This window comes from Biomphalaria glabrata, chromosome 2 (assembly GCF_947242115.1).
Source record: "Biomphalaria glabrata chromosome 2, xgBioGlab47.1, whole genome shotgun sequence".
Lineage (NCBI taxonomy): Eukaryota > Metazoa > Mollusca > Gastropoda > Planorbidae > Biomphalaria > Biomphalaria glabrata.
In genome coordinates this window covers 25,933,465-25,949,718 of record NC_074712.1, presented here as the reverse complement: position 1 = coordinate 25,949,718, position 16,254 = coordinate 25,933,465, and the positions used below count along the sequence as shown (strand labels likewise).

The 16,254-nt window shown below is 35.2% G+C and overlaps 1 protein-coding gene across 1 annotated transcript in view; it reads left to right on the top strand.

Moving 5' to 3' along the window:
- LOC106079712 (protein NDNF-like) overlaps positions 1 to 16,254 on the top strand; it is a 74,575-nt gene that overhangs the window by 44,712 nt on the left and 13,609 nt on the right. The window contains exon 3 of the mRNA XM_056019761.1: positions 6,894 to 7,117. Within this exon, the coding sequence (XP_055875736.1) occupies positions 6,909 to 7,117 (209 nt within the window). The 5' untranslated portion in view covers positions 6,894 to 6,908. The remainder of the gene's footprint in view (positions 1 to 6,893; positions 7,118 to 16,254) is intronic.

The following is a 16,254-nucleotide window of genomic DNA, read 5'->3' as shown; positions in this document are numbered from 1 at the left end:
CGTATTAAGAATAAAAGATCCACATGGTTTTATTGTGCCCATATTAAGAACAACAAACAGATCCACATGGTTTTATTGTGCCAATATTAAGAACAACAAACAGATCCACATGGTTTTATTGTGCCCATATTAAGAACAACAAACAGATCCACAAGGTTTTATTGTGCCAATATTAAGAACAACAAACAGATCCACAAGGTTTTATTGTGCCCATATTAAAAACAACAGATCCACATGGTTTTATTGTGCCAATATTAAGAACAACAAACAGATCCACATAGTTTTATTGTGCCCATATTAAGAACAACAGATCCACATGGTTTTATTGTGCCCATATTAAGAACAACAGATCCACATGGTTTTATTGTGCCCATATTAAGAACAACAGATCCACATGGTTTTATTGTGCCCATATTAAGAACAACAGATCCACATGGTTTTATTGTGCCCATATTAAGAACAAAAGATCCACATGGTTTTATTGTGCCCATATTAAGAACAAAGATCTACATGGTTTTATTGTGCCCATATTAAGAACAACAGATCCACATGGTTTTATTGTGCACATATTAAGAACAACAGATCCACATGGTTTTATTGTGTCCATATTAAGAACAACAGATCCACATTGTTTTATTGTGCCCATATTAAGAACAACAGATCTACATGGTTTTATTGTGCCCATATTAAGAACAACAGATCCACATGGTTTTATTGTGCCCATATTAAGAACAACAGATCCCCATGGTTTTATTGTGCCCATATTAAGAACAACAGATCCACATGGTTTTATTGTGCCCATATTAAGAACAACAGATCCACATGGTTTTATTGTGCCCATATTAAAAACAACAGATCCACATGGTTTTATTGTGCCCATATTAAGAACAACAAACAGATCCACGTGGTTTTATTGTGCCCATATTAAGAACAACAAACAGATCCACGTGGTTTTATTGTGCCCATATTAAGAACAACAAACAGATCCACGTGGTTTTATTGTGCCCATATTAAAAACAACAAACAGATCCACATGGTTTTATTGTGCCCATATTAAAAACAACAAACAGATCCACGTAGTTTTATTGTGCCCATATTAAGAACAAAAGATCCACATGGTTTTATTGTGCCCATATTAAGAACAACAGATCCACATGGTTTTATTGTGCCCATATTAAAAACAACAAACAGATCCACGTGGTTTTATTGTGCCCATATTAAGAACAACAAACAGATCCACATGGTTTTATTGTGCCCATATTAAGAACAACAAACAGATCCACATGGTTTTATTGTGCCCATATTAAGAACAACAGATCCACATGGTTTTATTGTGCCCATATTAAGAACAACAGATCCACATGGTTTTATTGTGCCCATATTAAGAACAACAGATCCACATGGTTTTATTGTGTCCATATTAAGAACAACAGATCCACGTGGTTTTATTGTGCCCATATTAAGAACAACAGATCCACGCGGTTTTATTGTGCCCATATTAAGAACAACAAACAGATCCACATGGTTTTATTGTGCCCATATTAAGAACAACAAACAGATCCACATGGTTTTATTGTGCCCATATTAAGAACAACAGATCCACATGGTTTTATTGTGCCCATATTAAGAACAACAGATCCACATGGTTTTATTGTGCCCATATTAAGAACAACAGATCCACATGGTTTTATTGTGCCCATATTAAGAACAACAGATCCACATGGTTTTATTGTGCCCATATTAAGAACAACAGATCCACATGGTTTTATTGTGCCCATATTAAGAACAACAGATCCACGTGGTTTTATTGTGCCCATATTAAGAACAACAGATCTACATGGTTTTATTGTGCCCATATTAAGAACAACAAACAGATCCATATGGTTTTATTGTGCCCATATTAAGAACAAAGATCTACATGGTTTTATTGTGCCCATATTAAGAACAAAAGATCCACATGGTTTTATTGTGCCCATATTAAGAACAACAGATCTACATGGTTTTATTGTGCCCATATTAAGAACAACAAACAGATCCACATGGTTTTATTGTGCCCATATTAAGAACAACAAACAGATCCACGTGGTTTTATTGTGCCCATATTAAGAACAACAGATCCACATGGTTTTATTGTGCCCATATTAAGAACAAAGATCTACATGGTTTTATTGTGCCCATATTAAGAACAACAGATCCACATGGTTTTATTGTGCCCATATTAAGAACAAAGATCTACATGGTTTTATTGTGCCCATATTAAGAACAACAGATCCACATGGTTTTATTGTGCCCATATTAAGAACAAAGATCTACATGGTTTTATTGTGCCCATATTAAGAACAAAAGATCCACATGGTTTTATTGTGCCCATATTAAGAACAACAGATCCACATGGTTTTATTGTGCCCATATTAAGAACAACAAACAGATCCACATGGTTTTATTGTGCCCATATTAAGAACAACAGATCTACATGGTTTTATTGTGCCCATATTAAGAACAACAGATCCACGTGGTTTTATTGTGCCCATATTAAGAACAACAAACAGATCCACATGGTTTTATTGTGCCCATATTAAGAACAACAAACAGATCCACATGGTTTTATTGTGCCCATATTAAGAATAACAAATCCACGTGGTTTTATTGTTCCCATATTAAGAACAACAAACAGATCCACATGTTTTTTTTTGTGCTTATATTAAAAACAACAAACAGATCCACATGGTTTTATTGTTCCCATATTAAGAATAACAAATCCACGTGGTTTTATTGTTCCCATATTAAGAACAACAAACAGATCCACATGGTTTTATTGTGCCCATATTAAGAACAACAAACAGATCCACATGGTTTTATTGTGCCCATATTAAGAACAACAAACAGATCCACATGGTTTTATTGTGCCCATATTAAGAATAACAAATCCACGTGGTTTTATTGTTCCCATATTAAGAACAACAAACAGATCCACATGGTTTTATTGTTTGTTTTTTTTCACCTCTTTGGTGGCGTTGGTCAATTTTTTTTGGTGCTTTTTTTTACCTCTTGGCGGCGTTAGCCTATGTTTTTTTTTTTTGTTGTTGGACTCCTCACTCCCTTGATTTGATTCTAAATAAAGACATTATAGAAAGACAATAAGTCATCAGGTAACTAATCTATTGATAACGTGATTCTAACACTAGAAACCTGCCCCCGTGTGCCCTCTGCCGTCCCTTGTTATTTGTGTGATATCTAGTTATGCACCCAACTTGAAACTTTGCACTTTTATTCAGAGTCGTTGACAACACATATAATTCACTAAATCAACCAATTAGTTAATCCATTAGTTCCAATTAATTAATATATCCATATTTCTGATGCCAAACAAAATTACCTTTTATTAATAAACCAATTGTTAATTTTTTTAAATGAATTTCAGAAATAAATTTCAAGTTTTGTTAGGTATAATAAATAATTGAGTAATGTTTCAACTTGATTCGAGATTGGCTGTTGGAGAAATATCGCATGCAAAAATTGTACCAGACAGACAGAGTGAGTTCATATAATGAAATAAAAAATTCTTTTGCACATTTTTAAACGTATATATTTCATGAAAGTTAAATATGCAACTGAATATTTCAATTCGCTTTTCTTTATCTTGATGTCAAAATGAGCAAATTTTACTTCTGGTCTAATATTGCTTTATTGATCCTATTGTGCTATGATTACATCACCTTTTTTATTTCCTATTATAAGCTCACACATCAAGACCGCATTAAAAAAAATAAAAAAAAAATAAGAGAAAAAATTTGAATGATTTGTTTCCTGCTGAAATGACGCCCATGCCGGTTAACTTGTCAAAGTCTCGTACTAACAACGCCCATGCCGGTTAACTTGTCAAAGTCTCGTACTAACAACGCCCATGCTGGTTAACTAACTTGTTAAAGTCTCATACTAACAACGCCCATGTCGGTTAACTTGTCAAAGTCTCGTACTAACAACGCCCATGCTGGTTAACTAACTTGTTAAAGTCTCGTACTAACAACGCCCATGCCGGTTAACTTGTCAAAGTCTCGTACTAACAACGCCCATGCTGGTTAACTTGTCAAAGTCTCGTACTAACAACGCCCATGCTGGTTAACTTGTCAAAGTCTCGTACTAACAACGCCCATGCTGGTTAACTTGTCGAAGTCTCGTACTAACAACACCCATGCTGGTTAACTTGTCAAAGTCTCGTACTAACAACGCCCATGCTGGTTAACTAACTTGTTAAAGTCTCGTACTAACAACGCAAATGTTCTTGGCTCGATCCTCGTACTAGAAGTTTTTAGCTATTAGAATGTCTGTCCGTCCGTCCGTCCCGTTTAGATCTCGTTAACTAGAAAAGATAATGAAAATCCGAAATCACAGTATTTTAGACCATTCAAAGTTCTGATGCAATGGCAAATTTTTTTTTTCTGATAGCCAAAAATCTAATTTTAAAATCTATTATGCAAGCAGTTTTTTCATAAAAATACATCACTTTTACAACTATTCACTATTAATCGTAACAGACATGGGAGTCTCTTTAGTAGAGGAGATGACAATTTACCTTATTTTTAACACATTTATGCAAATGGTTTGTTGTTGTTTTTTTTTGTCAAAAAAAATATTTTTTTTTACATTTCTATTGCTAAGTTATGTAAGTTCCGTCATACCTATATACTACATTTACACACAAATAATGTTTATTTTTTAAAGAGAAAAAATCTATTTAGTATGCATATAAGTTGGACATAATTAAAAACAACAATTAAAAAGTAGTTTTTCATATTATCGAGTGAACTGCAGCACCATAGCCATAGAACACATAACTTAAGGTTTTTTTTTTCTGTTTTTTTTTTTTTTTACGGAAATGTTTTTTCTTCACTTGTATATACTCATATCTAAAGTTATCTAAGAGAGAGAACTTTATCTTCACTTGAAATGCTTGGTGCATTGATATAAGTGCCCAATTGTTTGCTCACTTCACTCTACTGTTCCTGTGTCCAGCTGTTGCCCTCTTTTAGGCGAAACCTTCTGCCGTGGGTGCCATAGACTATTCAAGCATCATCTTCGGAAGGTGTCAACTCCATTTGAAGACTCTAGTTAAGAAGAAAATTGCTAAGCGCCCTTGAGATGTAGTGGGGAGCAGCGGTAGTCAAGGAATTAAGAAGGGATTGTTACAGTATCTAGTGATCAGACTTGAGTCAAGAGCCTAGGATCAAAGCTAGATTTTAAGTGGCGTTTTCTAATCACATGAACTGTTATCAATCGCAGAGATGATAAAACTAATAGGAACAGCAGTCAGTCACAGAGCTAATAAGACTAACAGGAACAGCTATCTGTCACAAAGATAAGACTAACTGGAACAGCATTCAGTCACAGAGATGATAGATGTAACAGAAACAGCAGCCAGTCACAGAGATGATAGATGTAACAGAAACAGCAGTCAGTCACAGAGATGATAGATCTAACAGAAACAGCAGTCAGTCACAGAGATGATAGATCTAACAGAAACAGCAGTCAGTCACAGAGATGATAGATCTAACAGAAACAGCAGTCAGTCATAGAGATGATAGATCTAACAGAAACAGCATTCAGTCACAGAGATGATAGATCTAACAGAAACAGCAGTCAGTCACAGAGATGATAGGACTAACAGGAACAATAGGAAGCGTCACATCTATAGCCACGATCCGACTGAAACAAAAACATCGGGTTTAATACTTTCTTTAAACAAAAGGGCTTTTGTCTCTTTGAACTTAGCCATCATTCCAACAGTACAGCACGTAGAATCAAAGGATGTTTTAAATACAAATCGTGCTAGTCAATGAGATTAAATAAATACGGCATGCAAGATAAAAAAAAAATACTAATAGATAGTGGCAAGCGACCACGACATCATTCTTTACAAATAGGATAATAGCTGAACATAATAACTCTACAGAGAGCCCGTTTAAGATGTAACGTATATCACTGTGCTTTAATCACACTATCAAAACATATTCCACCTATACAGACACTACATGGACCAGACAATGTATTTTAGTACGATAATAATGGTATCATTGAATATTAGTAGACAACTGAAATAAATTTAGTTTAGATGTACTCCAAAATTATGCAGTGTAATATTTTATTTTGATACTAAATAATTCGTAGCTCTATACATTAAAATGAATGTTACATTATTGTAACGTCTTTAGGGATTAGGTGAAACTTTCTTTAGAATACTAAGACATGCTTTACCATGTAACCTAGAGATTTTGAATTATTTAATGCTAGAAAAAGCCACAATGAATACTGAACATAACAAAATGCTTAAATGTTCCTAAATTCATGCACAAACTGCAACATTAATCGTCTGAATGTAACCATTTGAGAAGTTACACTGAAAAGACTTTTTTCCAAGCCATTAATAGGCCGAATTTTGACACAAAAGCTGCAATGTCAAACGACTGGGAGTACTAAGAAACTTTATATTCAAATTGCAATGTACAAAAACATTTACAACTAACAGAAGAAATAAACGATCCATAGGATTGGAAGTCACTTCACGATCGTTCAATTGTGTCATTACAAATATGTTTCCAAAATAAATTGGGATAAATATCAATTTCTCCTTGACCAATCATTCAACCATGCGAAAGTGCTTTATTAACTGGCAAGACGTATAAAAGACAAAGTAGTATACAATAGAGTCTTGCTTGAGTAAGTCAATGGACTTTGTGCCTTGCTTTGACAAGAGGCTGGACAAAGAAGGGAGTTAATCCAAAGATTGTTTTTTTTTAAATGCACCAAAGAAAGTTGTGACACTGTTGAGAAAAACTTGTTGACATTTTTTCAATTTTAACTCCGAGTCTAACGAAATCCTCTTTCTGTTTGTCCAGGTACGGCAGTGGACGATGCCTATGTCCAATTCAAGTGAATTTGTGCTAAAGGTCTGCCATGTGTTGCTGCTGTTGTTGTTGGTTCCCCAACGCCGCCTAGCTAAGTTACACTTCCAGAACACCAAACAAGATGCCAAGAATGAACTAAACACCTTTACCAATTCCTATCTCATAATGCCAGACTTAGAGATTAGTTATTACCTGTTGAGAAACAGAGAGAGGAAGTAAGTCTTGTTTACGTTACATTGGTTGCTTGGAATTGAACTCAATGACACACCCAATACTGACCTACAGCTCGCTGACCATGTTAGTTCTGTCATGAACAAGTCTTCAAAGTAGATGTTGATCAGTGAAGGAAAACTATATTTAAATTCGATTAAAAAACAAATCATAGCTTAACTGAATGACAAGCTGGTGGCAAAATTAGATAATAATTGGATGACTTAACAAAACAACATCTCATTGACGTGGCTATTTCACTGACCTACCTTGAAAATGTTTCACTACTTCACTTGACAATATTTCACTGACCTACCTTGAAAATGTTTCACTACTTCACTTGACAATATTTCACTGACCTACCTTAAAAATGTTTCACTATTTCACTTGACAATATTACACAGACATAAGTTGAAAATTTTTCACCACTTCACAAGAAAATGTTTCACTACTTGCCTAACTATGTTTCCCTACTTCGAGCTCTAGCAGAACAGATGTTACTTCATTGAAGTGAGTAGTTCTATAGAGATTTGATCGCAGTTAGCGTTTTAGTTCTTAATAGACTCACAAAAATTGTCTGTTGCATACCGTGAAGGAAAAACTTCAAACAGTCTAGAATTAATTTCAGAATACTTCATTGAAAGACTCACACTAGAATTGCGTATAATCTTTCATTGGACAAAATAGTTTGAAAAAAGAAGGGACCTGGGATAAGGTAATTCTCTAGAAACAACATTTCATAAATAAGATCAAAACTTACCTAAAGCAGTTGAAGGTAAAATAATTCGCGCCCATATAAATATATGTATTCTAGTGCGGACTCACGAACAGGAGAGTCTTAATCTATTTGTCGGAACAGCAGCTCTCATTAAACTATTCCATTGTTTTGTTAGTATACAAACTAACACATTCGTTGGCAAACATTTGCTCAATTCAATAAGAAATATATAAATCAGTGTATTCTCTGTTACACAAAGTCTTGTTAATGAAGTGACCGAGTCTCGCTCAGTAAAATAATTTGTTAAGAAAGTATAAGAGATGGTAAGGAAGTATGAGATGGTAAGAAAGTAAAAGAGATGGTAAGAAAGTATAAGAGATGGTAAAGAAGTAAAAGAAATGGTAAGAAAGTATAAGAGATGGTAAGGAAGTATAAGAGATGGTAAGGAAGTATAAGACATGTTTTAAGAAAGTATAAGTGATGGTAAGAAAGTATAAGTGATGGTAAGGAAGTATAAGAGGTGGTAAGGAAAAATAAGACATGTTTAAGAAAGTATTAGAGATGGTAAGTAAGTATAAGAGATGGTAAGGAAGTATAAGAAATATAAAGGAAGTATAAGAGATGGTAAGGAAGTCTAAGAGATATATAAGTATAAGAAATATAAAGGAAGTCTAAGAGATGGTAAGGAAGTATAAGAGATGGTAAGGATTTATAAGAGATGGTAAGGAAGTATAAGACATGTTTTAAGAAAGTATAAGAGATGGTAAGAAAGTATAAGAGATGGTAAGGAAGTATAAGAGATGGTAAGGAAATATAAGAGATGGTAAGGATATATAAGACATGTTTCAAGAAAGTATAAGAGATGTTAAGAAATTATAAGAGATGGTTAAAAAGGTTTAAGAGATGGAAATGAAGTATAAGACATGTTGTAAGAAAGTATTAGAGATGGTAAGTAAGTATAAGAGATGGTAAGGAAGTATAAGAAATGAAAAGGAATTATAAGAGATGCTAAGGAAGTATAAGAGATGGTAAGGAAGTATAAGAGATGGTAAAGAAGTATAAGAGATCGAAAGGAATTATAAGACATGTTTTAAGAGAGTTTAAGAGATGGTAAGGAAGTATAAAACATATTTCAAGAAAGTATGAGAGATGGTAAGGAATTATAAGAGATGGTAAGGAAGTATAAGAGATGGTAAGGAAGTATAAGAGATGGTAAGGAAGTATAAGAGATGGTAAGGAAGTATAAGACATGTTTTAAGAAAGTATAAGAGATGGTAAGAAAGTATAAGAGATGGAAAGGAAGTATAAGACATGTTTAAAGAAAGTATTAGAGATGGTAAGTAAGTATAAGAGATGGTAAGGAAGTATAAGAAATGAAAAGGAAGTATAAGAGATGGTAAGGAAGTCTAAGAGATGGTAAGGAAGTATAAGAGATGGTAAGGAAGTATAAGAGATGGTAAGGAAGTAAAAGAGATGGTAAAGAAGTAAAAGAGATGTTAAGGAAGTATAAGAGATGGTAAGGAAGTATAAGACATGTTTTAAGAAAGTATAAGAGATGTTAAGAAAGTATAAGAGATGGTAAGAAAGTATAAGAAATGAAAAGGAAGTATAAGAGATGGTAAGGAAGTCTAAGAGATGGTAAGGTAGTCTAAGAGATGGTAAGGAAGTATAAGAGATGGTAAGGAAGTAAAAGAGATGGTAAGGAAGTATAAGGGATGGTAAGGAAATATAAGAGAAGATAAGGAAGTATAAGACATGTTTTAAGAAAGTATGAGAGATTGTAAGGGGAAACATAAGAAATGATATTTACCTGAACTCAGTTTGGAAACATTTAGATTTCTGTAATAACGAAAATTGGCAATTGGGAAATGAGCCGATTCGAAGAGTGGCTTTTATGTTCTGTTCGTTCCAAATTTCTTGTCAATTGGTGGTTTGAATATATTCTCATATTATAAATTGTAATATCAACATAAAATGTCACAATGCATCTTATCATTATGCTAATTATACCTTGGTCGTAGCCATGATTTTGTTCAGGAAGGAGAGTTAGTTTAGCTTTAGTTTTACATTAAAGAGTGAGTTTTTAACCTCATAACCCTCGGAGGGGGTTTTAAAATCAAAACCTTTCTTGACTGAGCTCATGGAATCCGTTGACTGTAGTTTCATTGGGGGCGGGGGGCGGGATTGAAGCCTCACGAATTATACTAAGCAATTAAAACTGGAGATTGTAAGTCAGTTGCTGAGAAAATAATATTCGACATCGAATTGACTATATTACTTCAATGAAAGTTATCCATTTACGAGGCTACTAAAAATTAAGAAACGCTTATCGACTGCTTTTGGAGGTTTGTACATTAATGTGATGGGAGTCTTCCAAATAGAATATTTTAGAACCATTAAAATCAGACATAAGAATATTCATATCTTCTGTGACTGAAGGTATAGTTTTTGACTTACAATAATTACTATTTTCAGTATTAAGCTACTTAAAATACAGCGACATGTACCGGTAATATGTAACATGTTAAACTTTGCTATGGGATAATTGTTGTGGCAATCGTGAGTGGCAATATCTATCTGTGTATCTATCAAGTATCAAGTGGGTTGGAGTTCCTATCTCCACTCTAGTAGAATGAGTTTAGCATCTAAAGGCAGTGTTCAATATAGTTGCGCCACAAAAGGGTTTTCACGATAAACTGTTCAAGTGAAATTCAAAAATATTCCTCTCTTTTATTTTGTATTTAAACAATGTCTAACAAAAATATTTGAATGTTTCTTCCAAAAGAGCATTGTAGTTTAGGTTGTTTGAAACAAGCAGCGCTCTTACTAACACTTATTTAGTTGTTGAACAAAAAAAAAGAACTAAACTTGAACTAGCTCTTTTTGGTGATTGTGCTATGCATGTTTTATAGACTGTTGACACTTGAATAGCTGGTGAGAAGAGGATTAGAGCCTTGTTAAGAAAATGTTTCATAAAGTCTATTGTTTCATTACAACTCAAGTTTACAAAGGAATGCTTTAGTCGTGGTTAAGTACTGTAAGCTGAGGGGTGATTTCACACCGTCACGCACTTATTGACAGCACAGCAGATATCAAATGACCACCGTCACGCCCTTCTTGACAGGACAGCAGATATCAAATGACCACCGTCACGCCATTCTTGACAGGACAGCAGATATTTAATGACCACCGTCACGCCCTTCTTGACAGGACAGCAGATATCAAATGACCACCATCACGCCCTTATTGACAGGACAGCAGATATCAAATGACCACCGTCACGCCCTTCTTGACAGTACAGCAGATATCAAATGACCACCGTCACGCCCTTATTGACAGGACAGCAGATATCAAATGACCACCATCACGCCCTTATTGACAGGACAGCAGATATCAAATGACCACCGTCACGCCCTTCTTGACAGGGCAGCAGATATCAAATGACCACCTTCACGCCATTCTTGACAGGACAGCAGATATCTAATGACCACCGTCACGCCCTTCTTGACAGGACAGCAGATATCAAATGACCACCGTCACGCCCTTCTTAACAGGACAGCAGATATCAAATGACCACCGTCACGCCCTTCTTGACAGGACAGAAGATATCAAATGACCACCGTCACGCCCTTCTTGACAGGACAGCAGATATCAAATGACCACCGTCACGCCCTTCTTGACAGGACAGCAGATATCAAATGACCACCGTCACGCCCTTCTTGACAGGACAGAAGATATCAAATGACCACCGTCACGGCCTTATTGACAGCAGATATTAAATGACTACCGTCACGCCCTTCTTGACAGGACAGCAGATATCAAATGACCACCGTCACGCCCTTCTTTCCTATAGATCGCACCAAAAATGTTAAAACAAAAAAAAATTATTTATAGAAAATTTTTTTTGAGTTCTTTGCACAAATGGCTTATTTCTCCACAATAAAATACGACCGACCCTACCCCTCCAAAGATTTATGTTCGGGAGGGAGGGAGGCCGTACCGTTCTTTTCACCCCCAATCAGTATTTGCCTGTGTTACAATCATCATACTCTTTGGCTTCGTGTCAGAAAGGGAGAGGCGAGTCCCCTTCCCCTTTCAAAACTAGATTTATGAATAAACACGAGAAGAAAGGGTTCAATGGTAGATATCATTAATAGAAGTATTTTTTTTTTACTCACTAAGTGTCATTTCTGTACAAAAATACGACTAGAGTCCCCTCCCAGAGGTCTAAATCTAAAGTCCCCTCCCAGAGGTCTAAATCTAAAGTCCCCTCCCTCCATCATCATGTTAAGTAGGAAGAGTTCTATGAACGTAACTTCTGTCCTGAGTAGAACTTTGTTCAGGTGTCTGGGTGGAGCCTAAATCTTTTTTTTTTTAGCGGCCCCAGTAAGGGGGAAAGCCGTTATTAGGATTGTGCAAAATGTCCGTCTGTCCGTCTTTCACACTTAGATATCGAAAACTAGAAGAGAAATGAAAAATATTATTTCACCATTAAATGCGGCTTGAAAAGTTTAGGTGCAACGGCTACTTTTGGTTTTCTAAAAGCAAACCGTTTAATTTATAAAGTTAATTATGCAAGCGATTTTTTCATAAAATCACACCAATTCTAAAACAATTACGTAAATATAAGGGAGGCAATGTTCTAATATGTTAGTAAAGAGAACCAACGGTTGTCTATTTACATATCATTAAGTCAAAAATATTTTAAAATGTACAAGAAATGTTCACAACAAATATAACTATTAGTTAAAGGTCTGTAACATCTGTATTATATAAGTTAAGATAAGAAAAGATGTTTTTTCTGGTCAACTAGCTGCTAAAATGACAAGAAAACATTTCTGTTTGTTTATCAAGGCTAAGAATGCACTTTGTATGTAAATATCACATGCATTTTTAAAATGGACGCAGCGACTTTTTGTTGTTGTTTTCCTTTTTTTTCAAAATGGCGCTGCACTGTGGCGACATGCAATTTGTGCTTTCATTATTCATTATTATTTCTTTGCTGGATGTATATTGAATGTTCTTTTGTAATTAGTTATGCAGATGAAGACTTCTGTTTTCAAGGTGGGCTCCACAATGAGTTTTTACATTACACGTTTTACTAATAGAAATAAAAGAAGAAAAATAGCGACCCAAGATGGCGGCTGATCTAGTACTCCTCGAACTTCGTTCCAAGAGGAAGCCTCTTCCACCATGTTACGCACATATAAATTGTCTCTACCCTTCCTCTGTTAGTACAAGGAAAATAGGGGGAAAAGGAGGGCTACGGCAAAGACTGAGAAGAAGAGGTTTTCGCCCACCACTTCCTACGATTATTCTAGCTAACGTCCGCTCAATAAGAAATAAAGTGGATGAGATATGTGCCCATGTACGCTACGACCACGTTTTTAGGGAAAGTTGTCTATTGGCTTTTACTGAGACATGGTTAGAGGAGGATGACAACGACAACCTGATTGCTATTGCGTGAGATCTGACAGAACGGCTGAGTCTAAGAAGAAGAAAGGTGGGGGTGGGGGGGCTGGGTGTGTACATCAACCTCAAATACTGTACCAACTACACGGTTAAAAAGAGAATGTGCTATCCGGATCCAGAACTACTGGCGCTCTCCATGAGACCTTTTGTTTGCCACGAGACTTTGGTGTTATTTACATAGTCCTGGTTTATGTTCCGCCTACAGACAAGACGGAAGTTGCAGCTGCAATCATCGCTGGCGTAGTTTCAGACAAGGTCACCGGACACACCAGTAGTTATACTGGGTGATTTTAATAAATGCATCTTGAAGGTTGACCTACCCACCTTCTATCAACACATCTTATGTACGACAAGAGAGAACAAAACTCTGGACTTACGTTACTGTAACATCAAAGGAGCATTCACATCTCGTGAAAAGCCACCACTTGGATCATCGGACCACAAAACAGTACAAGTGCTGCCTACTTACCGCACGAAACTTAAAGAAGGAAAAATGATTTCAAAGAATGGACTCAAGACAATATTCTCAAACTACAGGGATGTCTAGACTGCACTGACTGGAATTTGTTTAAAGAGACCACTTCAAATCTGGAAGAATGGGTCGACGCAGTGACAAATTACATCAAATTCTGTGAAAACATGTGTTTCAGTACTAAGAGCATCAAGATATACCCCAACAATAAACCATGGGTCACTGCAAAAATAAAACGGGAAATAATCAAAAAGAAAAGAGCATTTATGAGTGGCGATGGACAGACAAGGAAAAGAGCTCAACGAAATCTCAACATCGTTCTTGAGGAAGGGAGGAGAAACATCAAGCTGGAAGACTCGATTAATACAAGTGACATGAGGCAGGCGTGGGGCATCATGAACAAAATGGAAGGAGCACAAGTCAAAATTAAAAATAATCTTGCTACAAGAGACGAAAAAACATTAGCCAACGAGTTAAATGATTTCTATTGTCGCTTCGACACGAAAGATTTTAATTATCTAAGACTCAAAGCCCTTGAGGATGTCAATGTTAACAACTGTTTAGAATTAGCGATTACTAAAGAGCAAGTTTGTAGCATTTTCAAAAACGTCAACCCAATGAAAGCTGGTGGGCCTGATGGAATAAAAAGGCGAATCTTAAAAGAATGTGCTGAACAACTAGCTGAACCTTTCCAAGATATTTTTTCTACTTCATTACTAAACCATGAGATACCACCTGTGTGGAAGTCATCTATAATTGTACCTGTGCCAAAGGTTTCCAAACCGAAGGAAATGAATGACTATAGACCTGTTTCACTTACTTCCATTGTGTCTAAATGTTTAAAAAAAATTGGTTAAAATGTTTCTTCTGAATTATCTTTGTAATAAGTTAGACCCTTTACAATTTGCTTACCAAAAGGGTAAAGGTGTAGACGATGCCGTCCTAAATATTTTAAATTATGTCTACAAACATCTGGACTTACCGAACACTTATGTAAGATTGTTCTTTATTGATTTCTCATTAGCTTTTAACACTACGCAACTTCATTTACTCATTGAAAAGATGAAAGCGTTGAAGATTAGTCCATACATAATACTATGGGCTAATGAATTTTTGACCCAGAGATCTCAGAGGGTTAGGGTAAACAATGTTATATAAAATGAACGCATAGTTAACACAGGGGCGCCCCAGGGGGCTGTGACATCCCCATTGTGGTTCATTTTGTACACCAATGATTTTCAATGCGATAGTTCTTGTTGCTCCTTCACAAAATTCGCTGATGATGCGGCTCTTCTTGCCCTGCTCTCAGAGAGCTCAGACGTAAATGAGTATTTCAAAGAAATAGAACACATTGAAAAATACTTAAAGATAATTTTTTATAAAAAAAAATGATAATCGATTTTCGTAGGAAAAAGAAGGAAAATGATATTGTTTCTGTAGCTGGAGAGACTATTGAAATTGTGCAAACCTTTAAATACCTTGGTACTATCCTAGACAAGAAACTAAATTTTATTGCAAATACTGATTATATCAGCAAAAAAGGGCAGCAAAGATTACGATTACTAAGAAAACTGTCCTCGTTTAATGTTAGCGAAAAGGCCTCGGCTATGTTTTATCAAGCTCATATCTGCAATATTTTAAGTTTCAATATCACTGCCTGGTATGGCAATCTGAGCATTAAAAATAAAAATAAACTTTATAGAATCCAAAATGCTGCTGGTAAAATCATTGGCAAAAAAACAAAACCAATTTGGGCAGTTGTTTGAGACAAACATCTATAAAAAGTTAACAAGATCCTCGAAATAAAGAATCACCCTTTGTGTCAGGATTTTGTGATTTTACCATCACAAAAGAGATACAAGACACCGATGGCAAAGACAAACAGACACAAACACTCTTTTGTTCCCCTGGCAATCAAATCATTAAATAAGAACAATCTGGTATAAACTTTGTCACATGTAAATTATGAGTGAGTCTGGTGTGAATGTACCCTTTGGTTTCTTATAGTTATAATGTTTTTTGTTTGTTGTAATGCACAAATTGTAAGACAAATTTCCTTACTGACAATAAAGATTATTATTATTATTATTATTATTTTCTTGCAGTAGCGTGACAAGCAGCCGCATGACAAGATACTAGATCTAATCAGTTCCCTCAAATTTTTTTAAATAATCAGATTTTATTTATTTTTTGTTTAGGGTCCCCATCAGAATAAAAGACTCTTATTCTATTTATTTTTTGTGCGTTTTGTCTGTCGGTTGGTCTGTCCGTCATGTTTAGATAAAAAAAAAACAACTCTAAGAACTATTAGAAATCTGATTTAACTTTTAATGTTCCTCCCGAAACATCTCAATAGTTTTAAGTATGTATAAAAGATCGTTTCGGGTGTTTTTGTGAAAAAAAAAAAAGAAATGCCAACGAATATTTATTTGTTCTTCTAACTTATATTACATTTTATTTCTATGCTTAAACGTTGCAAA